This window comes from Saccostrea cucullata, unplaced genomic scaffold (assembly GCF_032062105.1).
Source record: "Saccostrea cucullata isolate Sc308-1 unplaced genomic scaffold, CSIRO_AGI_Scuc_v1 ctg1080, whole genome shotgun sequence".
Classification (NCBI taxonomy): domain Eukaryota; kingdom Metazoa; phylum Mollusca; class Bivalvia; order Ostreida; family Ostreidae; genus Saccostrea; species Saccostrea cuccullata.
Window position 1 is genome coordinate 139,705 of NW_026924105.1, and position 24,451 is coordinate 164,155.

The following is a 24,451-nucleotide window of genomic DNA, read 5'->3' on the forward strand; positions in this document are numbered from 1 at the left end:
GCTAGAGGGAATCGCTACATTGTAATGATGATTGACCAGTTTACGAAGTGGCTAGAATGCAATGCCATTCCTATCCAAGGAGCAGAACAAGTGGCTTTGTCATTGGTTGAAGGATTCATTGCAAGAATGGGGTGTCCTCTTCAGATCCACTCGGATCAAGGTAGAAACTTCATGAATGACTTATTTCAAAGACTATGTAAAATGCTAGAGATCACAAAAACGCGCACAACTCCATACAGACCATTTGCAAATGGTCAAATAGAGCGGTACAGTAGAACTATCCTACAGTCGATCCGTTGCTATTTAAAGAATGTGCGTTTCCAGCGACATTGGGATCGGCATTTGCAACTCATTGCGGGTGCTATAAGGGCCACTGTAAACAAACAAACCGGATTCACCGCCAACAAAATGATGCTAGGACGAGAGATTTTACAACCTGTAGACATCATGATGGGTATGGGTGAAAATCAACAGCTATACCGCCACAAGAACAAGAAGAGGAGGAAAAGGAAGATGAATGCTACCTAGGAAACCTATATGGTGACCAGAGGGGAAACATTCCAAATCAAGATTCAAGAGCCCCCAACGATACAGGTGAAAATCTTACAACCACTTGTGATCCAAGCCCTACATGTACTTCAAGAGCCAACTCAAGAGAGCGTCGCCGTGTTAGGCTGCCAAAGGCATTGGCAGATTATGACTTGTCCTGAGCAAGTACATCATTATTCTAAGGTCAGAATGTTTATATCTGTAAATACGTTATTATTAGTTACTTTTCAGGCATTCAGTTGAAATTGATATTTTAAGTTAATTTGTATTCTATGGCTTGCTAATGCTGTCCCAGACTATCCACTTTAAGCTCTATACAAGGGATTTAAATAAAACGGGGAGGAGTGTTGTGGAACCGAATAGTTCGAGGTACGAGCTATCTAAAACCTGAATGAATTGGCAGTGTTGATGTCCCCTTACTTCAGTGAGCCTCGTGTCCGCGTGTGTCCTGACCACCGACCGTCTCCTGCAGTCCAGGACAGAAGCATCAGCACAACAATACTTTCGGTGTCAAGCTCTTAAGGAACTACATATCAAGAATAGAGAGAAAAGAAAATCTTGGGTAAACGACGGCAAACCCCGAGACAAAGAACACCTTTCATACAGAGACTACAAGCAAGCAAAGCGTCAGTTTACAAATGCCCTTAAAACAGGTCCAGAGGCAATATGAAGAAGAACAGTTTGAACGTTCACAAGAAACAGCAGAGATAGACATAGGGTTGTTCTACCGGACTATAAAACGCCGTTACCAGAAATCATGGACATCTCACGAACTGCGTTTCAATGGAGAAATCGTTCGGGATCCTGATATTATTCGGAATGCTTGGTATAGACATTATAAAGGATTAGCAGAAATAAAACTAGATCCGTCTTTTGATCACGAATTTGAGATTACAATATATCAAGAGGTTTCTAAAATGCTCGCGATTTCAAAGGATAATTGCGATAGTATAAGCGAAGTATATATTACTGCAAATGTCACAATGTCAAAAGTCACTTCAGCACTACGTAAAATGAAACACAGCAAAGCTCCGGGACTTGATGGACTTGTAGTAGAACACATCAACCTTGCGAAAGATATCCTACTCACACACCTTGTGAATTTATTCAACTCAGTCATAGAAACAGAAAGTTATTCCTTTTCAATTTAAAAAGGGAGTGACAATTACATTTTTTAAAGGAGGCAATAAAGACAAATTAGATGTGAATAGCTATCGCGATATAACCCTTATGTCTGTTTTACAAAAACTCTTTGAAAACATACTAAACGCAAGAATACAGAATTACAGCATCTAAAAATGCTTTCCCCATCCTCTACAACAAGGATTCAGACCAGGATGCGGTAGTAAAATGGCTGCATTTGTCTTAACCGAAACTGTGAATCACTATCTAGAAAGAGATTCAGATTTGTACGTAGCATTTCTGGATAACGAGAGGGCCTTCAACAGCGTGTGGCACACGGGTTTGTTCTATAAACTGTTTCATATTGGTATAGATGGAAAAGGATGGCGTCTTCTTTTTGACTCGTTTCAGAACACAACTTCTAGTATATTATATGACGGGAAAATGTCAGATGAATATGTTTTACAACAAGGCGTTGGGTAAGGACGAGTCCTGTCCTCTTGGCTCTTTTTACTTATGATTGACGGCCTTATACATGAATTAGATCATCTTAATATCGGCCCTCGAGTTTGCGATCCTCATGTTCCTTGCGCTATCCTTGCTGACGACACCTCGTTGTTCTCCAGTACTCAGAGCAGGATGCAAAGACAGTTAGATGTTGTATCCAACTATGCATCGAATTGGAGATTTACATATAATCCTTTGAAGTGCTGTGTCATGTTCTTTACATGTAAGCGCAACCGTAGACATCCTGATGCAGAGAAGAACTTTCATCTGGGACAAAATAATGTAGATCTAGCTACACTTTATTTTCTAAGCGTCTGTTCATTGCAAGGTCGTGTTCCTTCTCCGATAGTACTCTTCAAAACAAACGCGGATTTATAGACTGTATTTATAAGATTATGAAAAGTTACAACATAGGTTACTTTTTCAGCGAGTACCTCGTTAATAGAGAAATACCATCAAAACTCAGTTGGAATCAGTACACTAATAATCTCATGAACCATTCTTCTTATAGCGAATGGAGGATTTCACTTGGACATCGACCAGAACTAAATCGCTTTGCAGAAATACATCAAGAACTTACGCCTCACCCGCTTTGAACACTCATCCTCGAACACCCGGAGCTTACATGGAAACTATTCGAACTAATAAATCTCTCAATGACATATGAGACAGAAGAAGTATTATGCAAACTATGCAAAAGAAGTACACAGGATATCGTATTACACTTCATCTTAGACTGTCCGAATCTGTACAAAAGCCGCGAACATCTCATGACCCTGATCGTTAATTGTTTACCAGTGAACACATATGTCGATCTCACGCACTTGCCCGAAACTACTATAGTAAATATCCTCCTAGGGTCTAGAAAGGATGAAACTATCCCAGAAGAGGAATGGGCCACCTTTATATTGTCGGTAACTTCCGGCATCACAGTAAAATTGAAGGACATGAAAACTCTTTTATAGTTAAAGATAAAAACTTTATCGAGTTTCAGTGTAAAAAATAGCTCATGAACTCTTTTGTTCAATGCACTTGTACATATATCATTATTTAATGCACTGTTGTCGTTAAATGTTTAAAAATATGATATGACCAATCTCTATACTATAGAGGAAATAAAGAATGTCTGTCTGTTTGTCTGTCTGGCCCAGGGTCATTTTTTTCATTTTCCGGATTTTCATATTTTTCAGAGAAATATTAAGGAAATTTTTGTCTCAATCTGTTATAAACTAAATTTTAAATACTTAAAAATGAGAATATTCTAATTTAAAATGAGAAGAAATTAAACAAAACCATATTTTAATTGTACTCATTGGTTGAATTGTTCCGAGAAAGAAACCCTCTTACCATAATTTAGTATAAAATACACATGGTATATGTTTGATAAAATTTAAACACAGTCATAATAAAGGTTGTTTTTACATTACTAATTACCAGACGACTACGGATTCAGATATACAAATATTTTGCTAATAAGAATATTCTTAAATACAACTCTCCAGTTCAACACAAGTTATACATCTCTTTACTTGCAACTAATGAAGATGTTTGCAACAAAAATTTACCCATTCGTTTTATGTATTTACTGATGTTTCTAACCAATGTCAATGTTGTTTTATTGTAAATCGAAATAAATGATTTCCATTCTATTCATGTTTCTATTTTTGAATGCATGCATAGTTAAAGCTAAATGTCTGCCATTTCATTTTTCAAAACCTTTGTCTAATATAGCTATCTATAGTTAACATACCGTCTGCAGTTTGTTTAAAACCTATATATCTATATTGTCTTCGAATGTAAATTACCATGCATATTTAAAAAATCTTCAATTTATCATCTTTGTCAACTCGGTTTAATTTGCAATTTGAAAATCGAATTTCCATAACTTATAACTTAACTATGTTAAGGGAGATATTTTAACAGATTTAACATTTGCTTTCGTTACTTTAGAAAAAAAAAGTGCTTTTAGACACGGGGTGTCTTCATCTCTTCTGAAGTACCGACACCTGTTTAGCGAACTGCTACATGTAGGAGCAATGGTTTTCAGCCCCGATAAGAATCGCGCAAAATATAACAGAGAAACCACGTGTTCCCGCCTTGGAATTAGAAACCGGACTTCTGTGGATAGTCGATACAATGAGGTTGTCAGCAAATGGAACAGGTAAGTCAAATACTGACTAAACGTGTAACGTTGTTCACATAAACTGTAAGGTCGTTGTTAACAGACAGAATTGTTCTTGGATTCTTTTTCGTTTATTCCAGATCGTGACAAATGTAGACGGCGGGTGTAAGCGATTGGATTGATTGATTGATTATATACTGTTTTACGTCCCTCTCCAGAATCACTGATATGGAGACGTCACCATTCCCGGTGAAGGGCTGCAAATTTAGGCCTATGCTCGGCACTGAGGGCTTTTCAGCAGGGAGGGATCTTTATCGTGCCAAATCTGCTGTGACACGGGGCCTCGGTTTATACGGTCTCATCTGAAGGACCTCCCCATTTAGTCGCCTTTTACGACAAGCAAGGGGGTACTGAGGACCTATTCTAACCCGGATCCACACGGGCCGTAAACGATCGGAAGAGGATGTTTAAACCATGGCACAAGATGCCATATCTGCTGTTTTGAGGTTCGTGTTTACTCTGCTCCTGATTAGAGTTTTGAGATTAAACACTGTTCGTTAACTCGATAACTTCCATCACAGGTAGTGTTTGATTTTCAACCAATTGCATACAATCTAAATGAGGTTTGGACATTAAGCACCTATATGTAAGTTTGACCAATTGTAAGATTAAAAGCGACGTAATGATTGTCTAGCCAACATTTATAAACATTTAAGCAACCATTAAGGTGACGGCCTAATGGTAACAGAATGATGGTGTTTTTAATACCTAGGTAGCTTTACAGCGTTTTTGGTAACTTAAACTCAACTATTAAGCAATCCTAAAGGACCTTTAAGCTACCAATAAGACAAGCTTTAAGGACACTTCTCAACTAGTGCGCAACACTGTTAAGACCTACTATGAGAAATCAACGGAAAATAGACTTGCAAAAAAGGTGGACCTTTTTAAAACTGAATTTATTTTAATTAAGCTGTTTTATTATCACAGAACACAAAAATTTATGGAAATAGCATAGTAAAACCCACTCTGTACTGTATAAAGTTTGGTCCCATCGATGGACAGTCACGTGATGAATGCATAGTTATTGTACTGAATGTAGGTCATGAATAAATTGCAAAATCGCAAGGGCATACCCTAGTTGAAACTACTATTTTATGAGGTATCTCGATGTAAAATATACGTAACATATACATAAAAACACTACACAATTAATAAAATACATTCTCTTGATAGTTAATCGTACTAAACAAAGGATATACATCGGTATTAATCGGCTGTAAACATGGTTAAATTGACGAGTTGAAAAATTGACGATTTTTTGTTTACGAAAATTGACGAGTGTTAATTTTGACGAAATATTTAATCAAGAGTTATGTATCTTTAAATTCACGGGGACGCAATATTGAGTCAGTTTCGGAGTCACTAAAATTTAATTTTTGTACAGACTCTCTACAGTGTGTAAGATTGTACATACTATCTAAGTGTGTAAGATTTTATTGAATAAACTGCCTTCTTTGATTGTAATTTGTTTTCATTGTAAGCGATCAATTGCCTGAGGTGACAAACTAGCTCAAACACGGCGTGATAATTACGCTAAGTTAGGCATGCAGAATTGGATACAATTTTTTTTTTATGTGATCATATATCACTATGTTTTCATAATTAATTACAATGATATTAAAAGTAACTTTGATCTAGTTTTAATAGGGGAAAGCCCAGAAAACTAAGCGGTAATGTTATACAATGGTAATTGTCTGTTGTGACGCTATATAAATGATGCGATGTTTGACGAGTGTAAATTTTGACGAGAAAAGTAAAATCGTCAATATAGCCAAAATTAGCACGTCGTCAAAATTTCCACGTTTACAGTATTTAAAACCTTTAAATAATATTCTGTTTAATAATAAAACGCATTTGTCATTGTTAAACAATTCCTTAATCTGCCTCTCACAGCACATGAAATACGTCATTCTTATCAAAATGACGTCATGTTTACAAGTTCATCGCGATCAGTGCTTTGTCTATAACCAGCTACATGGGATTTAACTAGCAAGTTTTTTAAATGCATTGATAAGTTTTATCGTTGTCTATCATGCTTATATAATTAAAAGTTGTAAACTATTTCATTTTCAGGTAAAATGAGAAATACATAAAAGTCATATTTTTGAGTGACGTCACAGTAAACTTTTCCCGTATAGATTAGGCCCCTTCCCCTTATTCAAGCCTTAACAATGCAGCGTGTCTGGCCAAATGGTTCTCGTAAAGAAGATTTTCTAATATTCAATTCAACATGAAACAAGATTATCAACAGTCTCCTCTCAAGTCCTGATTTCGAGAGTTATATGCATGGTAGATACAATGACATTGTCAGCAAATGCAATCTGAAATAATCAGGCAAGTCAAATGCTGACTACACGTGTAACGTTAATATAAACACTTATGTAACTGTTGACAGACTGAATTGTCCACGGATTATTTTACGTTATTTCCAGATCGTGACAAGAGCTTACAGCGAATGTGAGCGATCGACAGAGGGTGCCTAATCCAGGGCACACGATGAAAATTCTGATGTTTTAAAGGTTCGTGCTTGCACTGCTCCTGATTTGATGTTTTTCAACACATTTTCAAGTAGAGTAATTTTCCTTATCGCCATATATTTTATCACAATGTTTCGTTGTCAATCAAATGCAAACAATCTGAATAGGGTTTGACATTAAGCACTTACATGAAACATACAGGGATAACAGTGTTCAAGATCAAAAGTCCATTAAAAAATCAAAACAGGGGCAGAGCAAACACGGACCTCCAAAACATTAGAGGTAGGATCAGGTGCCATGGAGGAGTGAGCATTGCCTGCCGACCGCTAACACCCACCATGTGTTTGGTCTAATGGAAGCTTAAAGTCGACGCAATGATTGATTAGAAGCTATTTGCAATATTCAACCAACTATTAAGGCTTTTGAGTTGGCTTAAAGGTAACTAAATGGTAACTAAATGATGGAATATTTATGACCTTAAAGTAGCTTTCAGATGCTTTATGGTAATTTAAACTCTACCATTATACCATTATACGCCAAACTTACGGACTTGTTTCAACTTGTCTCTGGCCAAATGGTTCTCGTGAAGAACATTGTCTTACAATTTTATCACAAATTTTGACCCCGCCATACACTCGGGTTGCAAGGTTTTTAATAATTTTAATGAACGATGTTTCCATGGTGACTAAAAGTAGAAATTTCTGTGAGATTCTTTCAAAATGATACTCCTCCTACAGATTTGGTTTGATTTCAGTTAAACTTAGCACACAAGTCGATACATTAAGATCCATAATTCTGTACATCTGTTTTTGATTTTGATGGTTGGTGTTGCCATGGTAACGAAAAATAGAAATATAAATTTTTGTGAACTTTCTCCTCCTAGTTCTGTAAATTTTTCTTAGTTGTCACTCCTACAGTTGTAGTCTTTTTGCAATCTTGCCACAAAAAGAGACTTAAATAGGGATCACTTTTCTTTTTGATGCTTTTGTAAAAGTTTCATGTCCCAACTGTTACTTTTCTCTTCATTTATTATAAGTAGAAACCAGTAGAGCTACAGTCTCGACAGAGACCTAATTAGGGATCATTAATTATATATATTGCTTTTGTAAAAGTTTTATGTCCCAACTGCTACTTTTCTCTTCCTTTATTATAAGTACAAACCAGTAGAGCTACATTCTTGACAGGGTTTTTTGCTTACTAGTTTTCAACTGACCACATGAGATTTGTGCATTTCCCTAAATATCCTTAAATTTTATTTTAAAAAAATATATCCTCTACTGGCGTAAATTTGAATCAATTTTGGTTAAAATTGGTCCAATGGTTTTTAAAAAAGAAGTTGAAACAGAAGGACGAAAAGACGGTGAGCTGGACAGACGACGGTTAGGTGAACTAGAAAAAAAAACGAAATTTCATTTGAATTAATCTGAAAAAAATTCAAAGTATACACAAATTTTCAGATTTAATTTGATCTGAATCTTTAATGTTATGATCTGAAAATATGTATGTGAAAGGAATAATAATATTTGCTAACATTTATAAAACATATATAGGTTAAACATTGTATGATAATCAATCGAGGAACACTGCTTCTCGTGTTCATGTAGAATTAAATGACAACACAGCATCCATAGAGATAAATAACAATCACTCATATAAGAAAAAGATACATCTAATCTGTTAAATAGAAAAACAAAAACAAAAGTCCTAAGAAAAAAACACATTCTTTAATTTAATCTAAGTGATATCACGTATTAAAGTAATTAAAACTCTCCATACGAGAGTGTGTTCATTCTTAGCAATCTCGCTTCCTGATTCTTGTGTAATGGACCTTGTTGTAACGAAGATTGATAAGATTCTAATGCTCCCAAACAATCTCCACAGATTTGTTGACAGACACCCAGTATTTGCCACGAAATATCTCTGGTTTCAGTAGGTACATGATCACCGTCATCATAGAGTAGCAGAGTCTGTAGATCCTGTAGAGATTGTTGTGACCCTACTGTGTCACCCAGTCTGTGATAATTCAGTATAAACAACATGTGTAACATCACTAGAGGTGGGATCAATAAAAATGCTATACCATGCTTTTTATTGATCTCCTGCTCTAACACTAGTTCATCAATAAGTAATCCAATTGTGTAACGTTACGTCTTTTACTACAAATCTTCTTATTATTTTATCCAGGGGCATCCCAGCGGTGCGTTGTCTGTAAATTTTTACATTTACAGTACTATACATAACATATTGTGATGACAATCTCTCCTGTGTTTTCTGTAAAATACAGAGTTAAAGTTCATACCTACGTGCTCTGTAGATTGATTGATTGATTGTATACTGTGAGCAAGATACAGAATACCTGACACACAACCAAACGTGGAAGACACCAAAAGCAACGTTGATATTTTATATGCTTTGTAATAAAACTTATTGCGATATTTATTTGGAAGAATTTTATTTTGAATTAAGAGGGCGCCGCTACGTAAGAAATCTGTTGTTAAATACTGTAAGGTAACTTTCTGATGTGGTAGTAAGGTTCCAAAAATTATATTCTTAATGTTTATTAAATAAACTTGGAATTCCTCAATGCTAAGGATAGGAACGCCTGTCTCTAGTTCTTTAAAGAAACTGATTTCTAACTCTGTGCTAGATATGAAGCTGTCCTCGTCTGTACAAACTCTCATAGTTCTGTATAAAATAACCTTACTGAGATAAGGTCTAAGGGTTTGACTCAATAAAAGACATGATATACCCTTACAATACAAATCATACAACTGACTGAATAGTAATGATTGTACAGAACCGACTACTTTCACTCTAAACATGTTGTTTTGAGGAATGAAAAAGTTTGGATATTCCCCAATGTGTACCCAGTGTAATAATAATTGAAAACATTTCCAGAAATAAAATAACAAGTTATTAGGTGTCCAGATTAGGGAACCATCATTCTGAATTACCCAAAATACAATTGTTTTTATGAAATATGAACATAGAGTAGTTGCATTGTTAAGCATATTAATTACTTCTTTAAGAAAAATTTTGAGAAGACCGTAACACAAAAACTGACAGTGATTCATTGAGTACACAAGTATTTGTTCAGCTTGTGAGAATAACATTCTCCATTCTTCTCCGTTTTCAGGTGAGCTGCCGATAGGAACAACGTGTACTCCCCTGCTTAATATTTTTGATAGAACAAATTCGGATGGCCAACCCTCTTGACGACATCTCTGTATCCATGGTCGAGCTAATACTGGCCAGTGAGGTGACTGGAAACAAAAAGCATGGTCAGCTTCAACGTGGCCAAGTATATTTGTAGAACACGGCCCATGATGAACAGAAGAGTGGCCAGACCAGGAATTGAGACTTTGTCCATGGGTATCACGGAATAATGCACTAGAAATATAAACTTTGCCATTCATAAACACACAGGATGATCTGACTATTTCGTCATTTGAAGGAGTAATCAGATTAAGTCTGGTAAATCCCGGTGGTAGATCATCACACTCCATCAAAATCACGGTGTGTTTTGGGATACGGTAGAGACTGATCTGAGAGAGATCACAGATGACCTTGTGGTCTGGAGGCCAAAACATCCAATCAGTGTCTGAAGTCCTTAATCTGAATCCCTCACGTTTACTCCCACTCAACATTCTGTCTAGTCCCCGCAGGATGTAAATAGGTTTATTCACAACCTCATCAATGTCCATCACTTCTCTCCTGATCCTCACTTCTGTAGGACTCCCTACTTCACGACACAGTCCTACATACACAGCCTCTGACAGGCGAGGTATTTGATTCATTCCAAACTATAATTCAAAGAAATTTGGAAAAAAAGTTATTTTCTCCGTAAAGATGTTAAACGAGACAGCAACACTTCGGAAATATGTTGGATTTTTCAGCCTTTTGAATTCAATAAAAATCCTTTACATTTAATGAAATCTGCTTTTGATCGTTGACACGTTTACTATCGTTACATAAACTTTTGATTGATAATGTTTCATTTTCTGCGACTAAACGTCATTAATATCTCACAAAAAAAAAGATGGGGGAACAAGGCGTACAGAATATCTATAGCATAAGATATTAAGAAATCATATTCATTTTGTGAATTAAGTATTTTAATTAAGTTTGCATCATTGAAATTAATGAATTATGAGAAACAATTTTTTTTCCGAGTTGATACCAAAAACAGCAAAACACTATAAGTTGGCATATTGATCTAAAATTATAACATTGCAAAATACTGTTGAAGTTATAATATACCATATACTATAGATGAGAATATTATCAGTAATGACATAAGTTCAGTTGTACTCAAAGTGGAGAACATGTACAACTTGCAGCAAAAAGTTGTAAACTTTTATTATAAGATTGCTTTTCTAAATACTTTGCAGGGTGTGATGATAATAATTATCCAGGCCATAAATCGTTGTCTAGTTTTCATGTATTAAGAATAATCAGAGAGATTGAACTAAATTATTACGGAAAGATGAAAGACAGTTATTTTCGCATAAACACCTGTGTAAGATTGACTTGTCCGGTGTGAGATAGCAGTGTAAGATTTTTCTGTCTCATATTGAATATTACGACGCCGCGAAAGATAACGTTAACATTTCGTATTTATATAAAGATATTGTAACAATGTTTAAAAATACCACATATACTCTAAATGTTGACATTTAACTTATTAAAATACACTTATTTTCTTTTAAAATATTGGTGTTTTCTCACTTTTTATTATTATTTTTGATGCGAGAAAAATAATCATTCACTATATACTCGTGTGGGAATGTGAAATTCCACCTCGGGGACAAGATTCACGGTCTAGGACGAGGAATCTTGTCCCCTCGGTGGAATTTCACTATCCCACAATCGTAGTAATGAATGATATTATTAACCCCCCCCCCCCCCTCAAAAAAGGAGAAGGATTCAAGAAGAGATGAGAACAATATCAACGTGAAGTCAATTATTGAAAGTTAGATCTGACTCTTGGGAATTGAATTGTGACAATGTTGTAAAGTGTATTTATAAATCTTTGATTTGAGTTAAGTGTGTCTGCATACAAAATTTCAGTCTTTTAAGCCTATTGACTTTCAAAGCCGGTTAAAGTTTGCAAGTTTGTCTAAAAGGAAGAGCAAAAGAAGTGAACACCAGTTAACACATACCGGTAGTTCCAACGCATGACGAAAGTTTGCCCCCTCCTGTACCACTCGAAATACAGGTAAACTTCGTTATCTCGACATCGACGGGACAATCGGAAAATGTCGAGATGTCCGAGAAGTCGAGATATCAGAGTTCAGACTCGACGTCCTTAATTTTACTGCATTGTAAAACCACAGACCTAAACTGAAACGACACGTAACTAACCTACAAGTTTTCAATAGACTGTAGCTCGTCTGTTTCGGCTATCCCTCTATATTTATTGTCCTTTACATTTTTCCTGCATTCAAAATTGCATATGTATATGGATGAATTTCGTACGTTTTACGGAACGTCATGATGACGTTGTGAATTTTAACACCTCTGAGTTCTCATAAATAAAGTGATTGATATTTATTGAGTGTTTCACAAAAAATGTATATTCTAATATATTACAGAGAGTACTTCGATATTTTGTGAATGAAATATATATAACATTGAAATCATAACATCAGGTATAAATAAGCTTATGTTCATGTACTGTTGAAAATGACAGCGTGTTCGATCAGCGTGTGCAAATCGTGGTACGTAAATATTTTAATAACGATTAATCAAAGTTTTTATAATAATACTTTGATCGATAATTATCACAAACGTTATGTATTTCATATATTAATCAACCTGTATAAAGCCTTTAAAATAACTTTTAAAAACCTAAAAATGATAGCATTATTTCAGTTACGGTAAAAGGTACTTGGACACAGATTTGAACTTATTATTTTCTCTATAATATTACTACTTATAAATTTCAATAGCATTTCACACAAAAATTAATTAAAAATCTAAATGCGGGTCCAATTCTTCACAGGGAATTTCAAGCAAATCGCGGCTTTCATTTTAGTTAGAAAATTCACATCTCTTAGAGTTTTTTTTTAATTGTGTTGGAGTTTTCTTGATTTGTTATGAAGGTTTCAACATCTTTAAATTTCAAATCAATAAATTGTGGGTCATTGTTGACTAGGACTTCAGTTTCTTCGATAGGCCTGGTTGTTACTGATTGAGATTCTGAAATTTCTGCAGAGGGGGTTCCAATTCACTCACTATAATATCCGATAAATATTCATCAAAAGCAACATCAAGAATAGGAATTACATAGTATCAAAACATTGTGAGAAAGAGAGAAAGTACTAAAAGTACTAAAATACGTGTATATTACATGGTGTCTTTTTCCTAAATGTGTATTGAAAGGTCTTGGTTATTTACAGATCAACACTTTTTAAAGGACATGATTTATCGAGATCTTACCAGTATTTAACCAATGATACGTTAAAATCGTGTTGCTTTCATTCTTAAAACATGCATTGAAATACTTGCTTATAGATAGATTAACATTTTTGGTCTTCCTAAAATTCTTTGAATTAGTGAAGATTGTTTTGTATCAAAGAAATAAAACATTTTACAACTGAGAGCAGCAACATGGCAAACGTCTTTCTTGGCGATATTTCCTTTAAAAATACATGAGATCATTAAAAATATTAATTCTTATAGAATGAAACATTGACTATTTCCATTACCAATTATTTTCTCTTTGATAAACATTACAAAAGTTCATCTTGTTAAATCTATGGTAATACCTCTGGTAATGTCTCTACTAAAGAAAGGTCAAATGTCAGTCTGCATGTTTACGAATGGCGAATAAATACACTGAAGAGAAAATGGATGCTTTGTTAAATTGTTTACTAAGTAATTGGATATTATGTATATCGTTTTACAAACAAAATAAATAATGAATTGTCTTCGGATCAAAAGCAAGTCACTAGCGCAATGTTGTCCACTATCACCGGGACATCGCGAGACCGAGTACTCCAATTCCGTAAACATGGTAAAAAGCCCATCTGAACAATGTGGAGAAATCGCCACATACATGACTCCATCATCTCTGATACAGACATCGTCCCCAAGTCATTACCATCCGACTCCTTAAGCAACTCAACTTCCTTTGCCATTTTAACATTTATGGGACTATTATTTTAATAGTAATATTCGATGACATGGGTCGAGGCAATGGAAAATAACATAGAATGCCTCGTGCATTTCAAATGTACTAAATTAGACAGTATTTTTTATTTATTTCAAAATTGTTATTTCAAGTCAAAATGGAAATATAAGGGATCACTGTCTAGTTAAGAGACTATACGAGGGACATCAACAATAGTGGGGAACATCGGTGAAATTTTATGATAACGGGCTTCACCCAATAATAATTCAATGTTTCCCACTATTTTTGATGCCCTGGCATAGTCTCCTAACGTTAACTAGACATTGATTCCTTTAATATGATAACTGAAATTGCATGTATGATAAAACAAACCTGCTTTCAAGAAAGTGTCACGAGAATTATCCTCACCTCCCTTATCATATCTTTGTCACGAGGTAATGTTTGTATAGGATATCTAAATTGATTTCGTACCTATGAAAATGTTTATATTTACTTGCTACTATTTAAATTTCTTCTCGCTCGCCGTGTATTAGTAATACTTGTATGATTTATCAAAACTATCTTTAAAATCAAATCAATATTATCTATAAGTCAATTTAATTATCTACCTTGGGTATATTCAGTAAAGGGGATTAGTTGTTACTCAATCTAAATCATTTAATGAAACATTTGTGTTTGTATATTCATATCGTTTCCTTTTGCAATGGTGACTCCACGATTAAATCATACAATGGGATACTTTTGTTAAGGAAAAGCTTTAAAGCCTTTCTCTGTAAAATTTTCAAACGTTTTCTAGGTTTATGCCAGTTTGATAAGACTGAAACTTTAAAGAATGTGCAGAATTAAAACCCCCTACTCCGTTCGGCGTCGTTTTTATCGCTTGAATAGTTTAATGTACCAAACAAAATTTAAGATAAAACACTTAAAAAAGGAAATTATCAAAAAACGGGAAAATTGTATCACACAAAAGGTATTAATAAAATTGATTTTATAAACAAAATGAAAAAAAAAAATTAGGTAGTTAATATTATCATACACTGGAGTTGCATTTTATAGTCCTACAAATGCTTACAACTATATTGACAATTTAAGATTTATTCAATAAGACAGGATGATGATAACTAAATGTTTAATTAACTCTTTGCCTCTTGCGCTGTCTGTGACGTATTAGTATAGCAATATACATTTGTTACTTTTATATGTACCAAAAGATTACATGTAAACTGGAATAAAACTTTTAATTCTATGAACAAAACTTCTTTTTTCATCAGTTGTACGAGTTTGTATTAACTTAAATATGTTTTTTGTAATTTTACACATTCCTTTTGTTGGTTTCTGCACAGGCTTTTATCAAACATTTACATAAAAACAAAACAAAAACAACAACAACAACAACAACAAAAGACATTTATTGAATTTGATAAATCTTGAATCAAGACTCCCATCTCACACAAAATTGAGTGACTTCACATCACCAAACAAGTGAACCAGGCTTATTTAGTGTCAAAAGAAAGACCATCTTTGTCTCGCCTCCCAAGTTTCGTCAAATAAATCGAACGAGTCGGACTTATTAATTCTTATGTGCAAAATATATTAGCATGGAATTATAAAATTTATAATCTAATCATTTATCATCATGCCATCAAAATTTTACGCGTTATCAGAGCAGAAAACGTCAAACAGGAAATGTGCGTTAAAGTGTGTGATTGCGGGGCAAAGGTATATGCGTTAAAATGCGTTATTGCGTTGCAACGGTATTGTTTTTGTTCAATTTTCATCCGACTATAAGTTTCAAAAATATTCTCAACTATCGTCTCCATCATCTAGACGCATGCTTTTTCCAAATAGAGAATTGACAATCAAGACTACTCAATTCCATCGTTTACTTTATTTATTTCCCGGGTGACAATTGATGGTTTCATCAATGTTTTCTTGTTCCTTATATTTACTTGCATTTGATTCCGCCAATCCACGTTCTTCAAGCACAGCTTCTTGAATCTATTTCTCCCGCCCTGCACATGGCTTTTTTTAACCGCGCCTATAGTTAAACCAGTTCATTTTTTTAAGAAATTAAGCACATTAACTGTTTGTAATTTTATCTTGGACAAACTCATTGAAAATTTAAATATTTCATTATGTACTATTTTAAGAATACAAATATCGTCCAAGGTTGTCGATGTTTATAATTTATTCCAGCAACGCCGAAATTACAGGTTCATTATAATGAGTAAAACAATTATTTCTTGACAAGTCCGTGATGAAACAAAACAAAGAATTGTTTGTAAATACGAACTGCAAAATGATTTTCAGAAAATGTCTTTTTTAAGCAAAGTTGAATGACGTTTATTAAAGTTTGCAGTATATATATATATATGCATGGGTGTGACAATTAATTTATATCCATTGCCCAAAATGCAGGGAACTATCATTTTACTGTTAGCATTATCCCGTGTAAGTAACATATATTTTTTTAAATATTTTACTTAATAGTAAAATTTTCTTTTTACACATTTAATTCATTAATTGTGATTATCATCTTTATTCAATCAATTTTCTAGAGTTTACGTGGTATTCACTAAATTTAATATATAATCAATATTTTTTCAAATAAAAATTAAGTTTCTGATATATTAAACAAATCGATAATAAACTAGAGGTACTTTGAGCAATGAGCTCAATTAATGATACCTCCGCCTCCAACAATGTCCATGTTTTGCTATATATTGTTTTACGGTACAATGTAGCGAGGAATAACTCATCATATTTGATGTTATTCAGAAGCCGCAATATCTAACGTCCTTGGTAAGTATATAATGACAAAGTCTATGTATTGCTATGGGAAACCTAAAATAATTGTCGGATCAAAGAGTAAAATATGAGGTGCACAATGGCAATATGTAATTGAGATTCGGTAAAAATTTCATTAAATTTCACTTAGTGGTACAAGAAGAGTTACGGATAAGAGATAAGTACCCAGAAGCGTAAGAGACAGGCAGACAGACGGACATACCGATTACTATACATGTATACCCTCTAACTTTTCAAGGGGGTGTATAACAATAAGGAAATAAGAATAAACTCCCGCTATAAAAAAAAAACTTCAATTAGAGAGGCATTACTGATCCAGTTTTAAGTGAACCGCATACGAAATTCTTACAAATAGAAATTAACTTCTTATAATTACCCTTTTAATAGACTTACATAAACCATACTTCTATCTTGGTGACATTTTCATATATGATTTAGCATATCATGATCCTAGCTTGCATACTTTTTCACTTTTTTACAGGCTGTAGCACACTATGGTCCTAGCTTTGTGTCTATAAATCAGTATGATTAACATTTGGTCACCTGTTTCTTACAGGCTCTAGCACAGCATGATCGACGTCAATACCAACCAGAGAAGCCGGGGAGGTGCCCCTTCACTAGAAAAACTGATTGTGTATGTGCTCCGTCCGATATATTGTGTGACAGCGACAGTGACTGTAGGGGAGGTAGGACAAATGTTTAGGATTGATTGTATGTAGTTTAACGTCCATTTCGTGAATTAATCACCCATGATGTAATACATAATTAATAATATAGAGAATTCAGAGTACAAATAATCGATTGGTTTTTGAATCTGAATTATCTTGTTTATGTTCCTATATTTTTGTTTTTTTTTTCTGATTAATACACAACAAAATAGCCACTTCTCTGAAGTATATTTGATATTTTTATTTCTTTGTTTCGTCATATCATTATGTGACAATGAGACATGTTTTCCACGATGCATTTTGTTTTTATTAGCATTTTACACTTACAAACTGAAACATTGGGAGTATAGTCTTTGTATGTTTTTGAGAAACCTTTTAGAGAAATATTTGTTTCTGGTTTGTTTCTTCTAGTGCCATTTCAATCGAAACGAAGTTGACTAATACCTTTTAAATATATTTTTTCATTTTTAGAACAGAAGTGTTGCTCCTTCGGCTGTGGGTGTAGAAGATGCATTGATCCTATTAAAAAACCGACAGGTATATCACTATAGTTATACTCAGTTATAACAATAGGTATCTCACTACAGTAAAACTCGGTTATAACAAAGTCACTATGAAAGGAATCTCGCTACAGTAAAACTTATAACGAAGTCACTGAGATAGGATCTCACTACAGGAAAACTTGGTTATTACGAAGTCACTGAGATCGCAGTTATGATAAGGCTGTCCAAAGGCTCAAAATGCCTTAAAATTATACAATTTTTTTAAGCATTTCAATATGTGATCCTTGTTTGAAATTGCAGTCAACTTGAGACAAGAGTTTAATCAGGTATTGTAAACAAAGCAATTATTTGATGCCACATTACTGTGTTAATCACGTGACGGACATTTATGATATTCAAAAATTCAAACTTTTTTAGCAAAGTTTGTTACATATATCAATTCATCGTAATCTCTGGTACATATAAAGTATGTTGGCAGGCTTAATTTTTACTTCTTTAGAAAATATTTTACGAGAAATTCAACTTACTAACATAAGAAGGGGTATTTTCCCCTACTTATAGCGATTTATACAAAAATGGATAAACTACATACCATCCCCCGGCAAAACTCAGTAAGAGGACATACTTCTCTCTTCTAGATTCACGCAGAATATCTTCAATTTATCCTTGTCTTTCACTTGTGCCAGTCAATTATAAACACGATTCATAAAATTCTAACTTTGTCTACGGACGTGTAAGGGGAGTGTTTCACATACAATTTTTCGCTATTTTTTGAATATGTGCATACTGGACAAGCAAAAGTAAAAGGGATATCTATATTTCAAATGTTCAACAACGTAACAGCACATGTAGCATAAAAACAATCCCAACACTTGAATTGAACAACAACAACCCAAAAAATAAACATGCCAGGTGTAAAAATCATGACACTTTCCCCGTCATGTAAACTCAAGCAGTGACTTGACGTCATATTCTATTATGACGCCATATCTAGGTAGTTCAGAGAAGTAACTTCAGTTTGAACAGTTTGATGTTTTACGGACAGCCTTATTCTAGTCGCGATAAGTATCTTACTACAGTTAATCTCAGTTATAACGAAGTCACTGAGATAGGTATCACTCTAAAGTTAATCCCAGTTATAACGATGTCACTGAGATAGGTATCTCACTACAGTTTATTTCAGTTATAATGAAGTCACTGAGGTATCTCACTACAGTTTATTTCAGTTATAACGAAGTCACTTGGATAAATATAACAGTTACACTGAAAGTAAGTAAAACTCGGTTATAACTATAGGTAACACACTAAAATACATAAATAAATAATACATACATAACACAAAAATATAACAGTTACACTACAGTAAAATAGGAATCACACTACAGTATAACTCTTATTACGAAGTCACTGGAACCTCTGAAATAACTTATCTACAGTTCAACACACTTTTTAAGCACACATGGTTTTTCGCACAGATTAAGGTTATATTGTTATAATATAATATTGTGTATTGAGACAACAAAATACATTTTAAAAGTATTTGTTTATATATAATCCTTTGAGGAAGAAAAATAATTTTCCAATTTCAAATGTTTATTTGTTTAAAAAATTTACTGGTTTAGAAACATTTTGCATATATTACAAATACACAAAACAATTGTAGCACCTTAAAAGTATTTGTTTATATATATTAAAACATTTCATACAAATCAAATTGTAGCACTTTGATATATTCTTGGCTAAAAAATAACAACTATTTCCATTTTATTTTTTGTGGTTTCTTGCCAGTTGCATCTGTCTTAAGCTTTTTGTTGTTCTTTTGAAAGCAGTGGTTCTCTCCAGAAACATAGACACAGACATAGTAGAGCTACTGTAACTTGACTCTTTAGCGCAAGGTGATAATAGTATTTTTCATCTGTTTGACTGCTTTGTATGTTAATACACCTTCTAAAATGTAGAATCATGAAAGATTCACCTAACAGCACAATTCAAACGTTTCAATCCGAAAATGCAGAAGATTTTTTTTTTCATTGGGAAGATTTACTATTTAAAAAATAAACAATACTTCATTATCCTACTTTTTTGGTATGGCGTCTTTCTGTATCTGTTATCCCTTTTCGATGCTGCATTTCGACAAAACCAAGATGAGTATGGTAAATGAGCAAAAAATTTTAAAAAAAAGTACTCACCTTTAAGAAGAAAGTTTAAAATTTTCAATTACATTGTATCAAAGAAAGCACGTTTTATTAAATTAAAAAAAAACCTATGGTAGACGCCTAAAGTAGAAACATCGTACCATTTATAAATAAATCCCCTCTGAAACATCTACTTTGGAAACTTAAGATAATAATTGTAAAGGACAATTATGCTTGACATATGCATTATATAAGTAATATAATGTAGGGCTATGTCATCATTCTGATGTTCGAAAATAGTAGTTTTTATAAAAATGTGACCTTAATTTGTGCGAAAAACCATGTGAGCTATAGAAGTGCGTTGAGCTGAATATCCATAACTCGTTATATCTACATTAATATAAGTAATTAAGAAATTTGAAAAATTGATATAGGTTGGGATCAAAGATAACTCCCTTATATCCGTTAATTCGCAATGTCCATGGTCGTATTAAACTAATTTTTACTGTACATTTATTGTTTGTTGCTTAAGACCCTTCTCGAAAATTTGTCACTACCATTTGCCAATGGAGAAGTATAAATTTTGTCCTCTGCTCAGCTCTTAGGGCCATTGAGCAAAGCACACGTGCTAGCACATTCTGCGACACAAGATCTTATAGTGTCTCATCCTCAGGGCCACTGGTGGCGTCTCCATATAAGTGAAACATTTTCAAGAGGGACGTTAAACAATATATGCAATCAAACCGTCCTAAGTCCTTGTCTAGTCCTGACATACATTCCATACCAGAAATAGTGATTTGATTATCTCTATTTTTGTAGTATGTATTCAGAAAGGTAGAGAGTACAAAGTCGGAATGCTGGTTCCTGGTGGTGAAAAATGTAGCGAGTGTGCATGTAATTCAGACGGTATCATCAGATGTTCTTTACCAATTTGCACAGGACGTAAGTAGCATTTATTGAACCTTAGTAGAAAGTCATATTAACCTATCACGTTTGATGGATTGCGTATTGTTAAATGTCCCTATGGAGGGTCTAACCACTGCGTCTCAAGACAAGACAATCTTTATAAAAATGTTTAGTTGACCAGGACACATATATTTGTTTCTTTCTTATCCTCCTATCCCGTCAACAGATACTGTGGAATCAAAGTTGTTGCATAATGCTCAGGTGATCTATACTCTTGTTAAAATATATATTTCTAATTAGGACCATTCGTTATCATAATAAGTAGATCAAATTGAATGTATTAAGATAAAAGTAAATCTAATGAAGGTAAAAATCAATTAGTAGCTTGCAATTAATGAACATGGTGTTTCTTCAGGATCTCTAGTATTTATGTTGGAAATAGGCACCTTCTTTACATTCAAACTTACTTTTTTTTTAATTTTAATGATTTGACATTTATTTATGTACGATGTGTGCGATTTTGGATTCAATGCTCAAACCATCACACTTTACAAAGGACTGTTCTTTCAAAAAAAAAAAAAACGTGTTGATAAAAAAAATACAGCCTTTTCTTCTAAATGAAATAATATGGTAAAAATTATTTTGAAACACTTTGCATTTTTTTGTAGATTCTCGGGAAATCTGTTCCCAACCAAAGGTCGCTGGTCCTTGTAAGGATTTAGTTAGACGTTGGTGGTTCAACGAAGACACGTTTTGCTGTGAACCATTTTATTATGGCGGATGTGAAGGAAACGAAAACAACTTCAAGTCGAACGAGGAGTGTAGATCCCGGTGTGGCTGGGTGCGATTGGGGTAGATGTAACAGGACAGAGAGTGTGTTTTGTAAGACTTCTGTCATTTATTTGTTACAATATGTAAAAGCATATGATTTTTTGGTATCTTACTACAACGTGATGTAATTAAAAAAAATAACCTTACTCTAGAATCATTTTATTTTTCAGGGATTTTTGTTCACGACAAAATAACTCAAAAAATACTGTATATAGGGTATTTTCGCCATGTCTTTTTTCGCCCTTTCACACTTACAAATAATTTTGCCCCGTTTTAAATTCGCCCAGTCATAGTTTTGTTTTTAAAAAAATTATACTATTTCTTTGAATTCGCCCCGTTTAAATTCGACCAAATGAGGTCAGGGAGAAAAGTGCGAAAATAAAACGGTGGCGAAAATTTTCCTGTATACAGTAGTTCTTAATCATGAACATTCCCTGAGCATGACCTTACAAGCAATTATAAGTTGACAAAAACTGATGGACTGTGAACCATCTATAAAACGTTGGCTTATTGTTGAAAATCTCCAAAAAAATTCTTTTTTTTTAAATATTCTGATCAATTTGTGTTTGAGAACACAAATTAATACCTACCGTTTTCTCTTCTCTTGAATACTTTCCCTGGAACTGTGCCTAAGAATAAGATTGATTTATTTAGAAATTATTTAGAATTTTACAGCATTTTATTTAAAAATAAGGAGCAAAAGTCTCGAAAGCAATTTCATAAAGGGGGAGGGGGTCACAGCAACAAACAGAAGTAAACCCATATTTTTCATCCCAATGTCTTTCTTTACAAAAAACTGTGAGCCTTGTCTCCCAGTTCGTAAGCTTATGTAAATTATTTCAGAAAGAAGAATAAACGGTCGCTGGCAAACTGGTGATCACAAAAGCTTACTTAGCAATCAATCAGCTCGTGTTAACTGTATGAAGAGTGTTATTATTTAAACACTAGTTTCGATATAGGAACTCTTATTTTAAAGGCGCGAAAAACACTTCAGTTAACGCGAGGGTTGGACACATGGTCAAGGATAAAGACATGTCGTTAAACATAGATTTAATGCCGAAACCCTAGCTTCTAATTTTTTATTGAATGGGTAATGGATGTAAATTATTATAATGTATCCCAACTTTGGAATTTCGCTAAACAGCTGTAGATGAAAATTTTCCCGTTTTGAAGACGCTCGAGACATTCTGCTTCAGATAATTTGAGTAATTATTGACGAGCATCTCGACACATAACGAAGGTAAACTGGTATAACGATGTACACATTTTCGATTATGTTACCAATGTAAACTGTCGCACTTTCCGGTTTATGCGGATACAAAACTCGCCTCCGCGAAGAAAGAGCGCATCAATGGAAGTAAGTTCGATATTAAAATACTGCAATTTCTTTTTTTTTAGGTTGTCCCCCTCATAATTAGATTGTGCAGGTCTCAACGCAGATCCTACTACTGGTATTGAATACAGGATACCAATGCTTTATAACTTCAATCTTTACAAATTCGTATGTACATATGTAAAATATATTATTTGATTAATGAAAATATACAAAAATACATAAGACAAAACTGCAAAAATATTAGGACCATGCCTTTTCCTCCTATATATTGTAAGATTTGTTTTTATTGAAATAAAATGTAAATTGATATAAATTTTGTTGTCTTGTTCTTTACTTCCAATGCAACATTTAATAAAATAAAAAAATATATATATATATATATATATATATATATATATATATATATATATATATATATATATATATATATATATATATATATATATATATATATATATATATATATATATATATATATATATATATATATATATATATATATATATATATATTTTTCCCAAAATTTTCATTCACTTTAGGATTGACTTTAATTCGTGGCTAAATTATTCTAAAATATTCTTACTTGGGTCAGTTTACGCTTTTTATGATCCCTTTTGCTTTGCGGATTATAAAGTGTAAATTGACAGAAACCCAGCTATACTTGAACAATTTGGTCAAAATATAGAGTCATTCCATAATATCTAATTTTAAAATAATTAAACAAATGTGGTTGTAAAATTCCATCCCTTTTATTAGTTCATATTTTCCGCCAAATAATACAATCATTTTAATGGAAATTATGGTAAGTGAGAGGAGATAAAACTTGTACAGCCATGTTGTTTGTTTATATTGGGTAAGATCGAGTAACTCTTTGATTGATTGTATATTGTTTAACATCCATCTCGAGAATTTTTCACTCATATGGAGACGCCACAATTTTTTCTTGTTTTTGACATCCAGGGTTATTGCGCTGGGAGAGATAATTTTGTGTCAGCACCTTCTGCGACACGGGACCTCGGGTTATACGGTCTCCAAATCCAACAGTTGGGTTCGAATCCGCGACTTAAGGATCAACCCCCTACATAGCGACTCTAGAGCAGGCGCTGTAGCCACAAGTAAAAGTTTTGTTTATTAAAGTCCAAGGATTGTAAACAAGAGGATTGATTTGATACAGATTATTCAGCTGGCTGTCAGTGGGCGAGTCCCCATTACAAACTAGGTTGTAAACATCAAATTAAATACTTTTAAATGCAGCAAAACTCGGTAAGTACGAACACGGATATTGCGAAAAC

The 24,451-nt window shown here is 33.6% G+C and overlaps 1 protein-coding gene across 1 annotated transcript; it reads left to right on the forward strand.

Moving 5' to 3' along the window:
* Window positions 1–16,298: 16,298 nt before the first annotated feature.
* LOC134265721 (eppin-like) lies at window positions 16,299–23,440 on the forward strand. The gene is made up of 6 exons (XM_062747943.1): window positions 16,299–16,423; window positions 17,337–17,466; window positions 17,920–17,985; window positions 20,906–21,028; window positions 21,661–21,874; window positions 23,222–23,440. Exons 1-5 carry the CDS (start codon window positions 16,349–16,351, stop codon window positions 21,846–21,848), a joined length of 582 nt encoding a protein of 193 aa, XP_062603927.1. The 5' UTR covers window positions 16,299–16,348; the 3' UTR covers window positions 21,849–21,874; window positions 23,222–23,440.
* Window positions 23,441–24,451: the final 1,011 nt, after the last annotated feature.

Bases quoted from the DNA above. Each gene is read 5' to 3' on its own strand.
- LOC134265721 (XM_062747943.1), top strand. From the start codon at position 16,349: ATGGGTGTGACAATTAATTTATATCCATTGCCCAAAATGCAGGGAACT. The intron at 17,986-20,905 runs GTATATCACTAT...CTATTTTTGTAG, and splicing joins TCCTATTAAAAAACCGACAG to TATGTATTCAGAAAGGTAGA. The intron at 21,029-21,660 runs GTAAGTAGCATT...ATTTTTTTGTAG, and splicing joins TTTACCAATTTGCACAGGAC to ATTCTCGGGAAATCTGTTCC.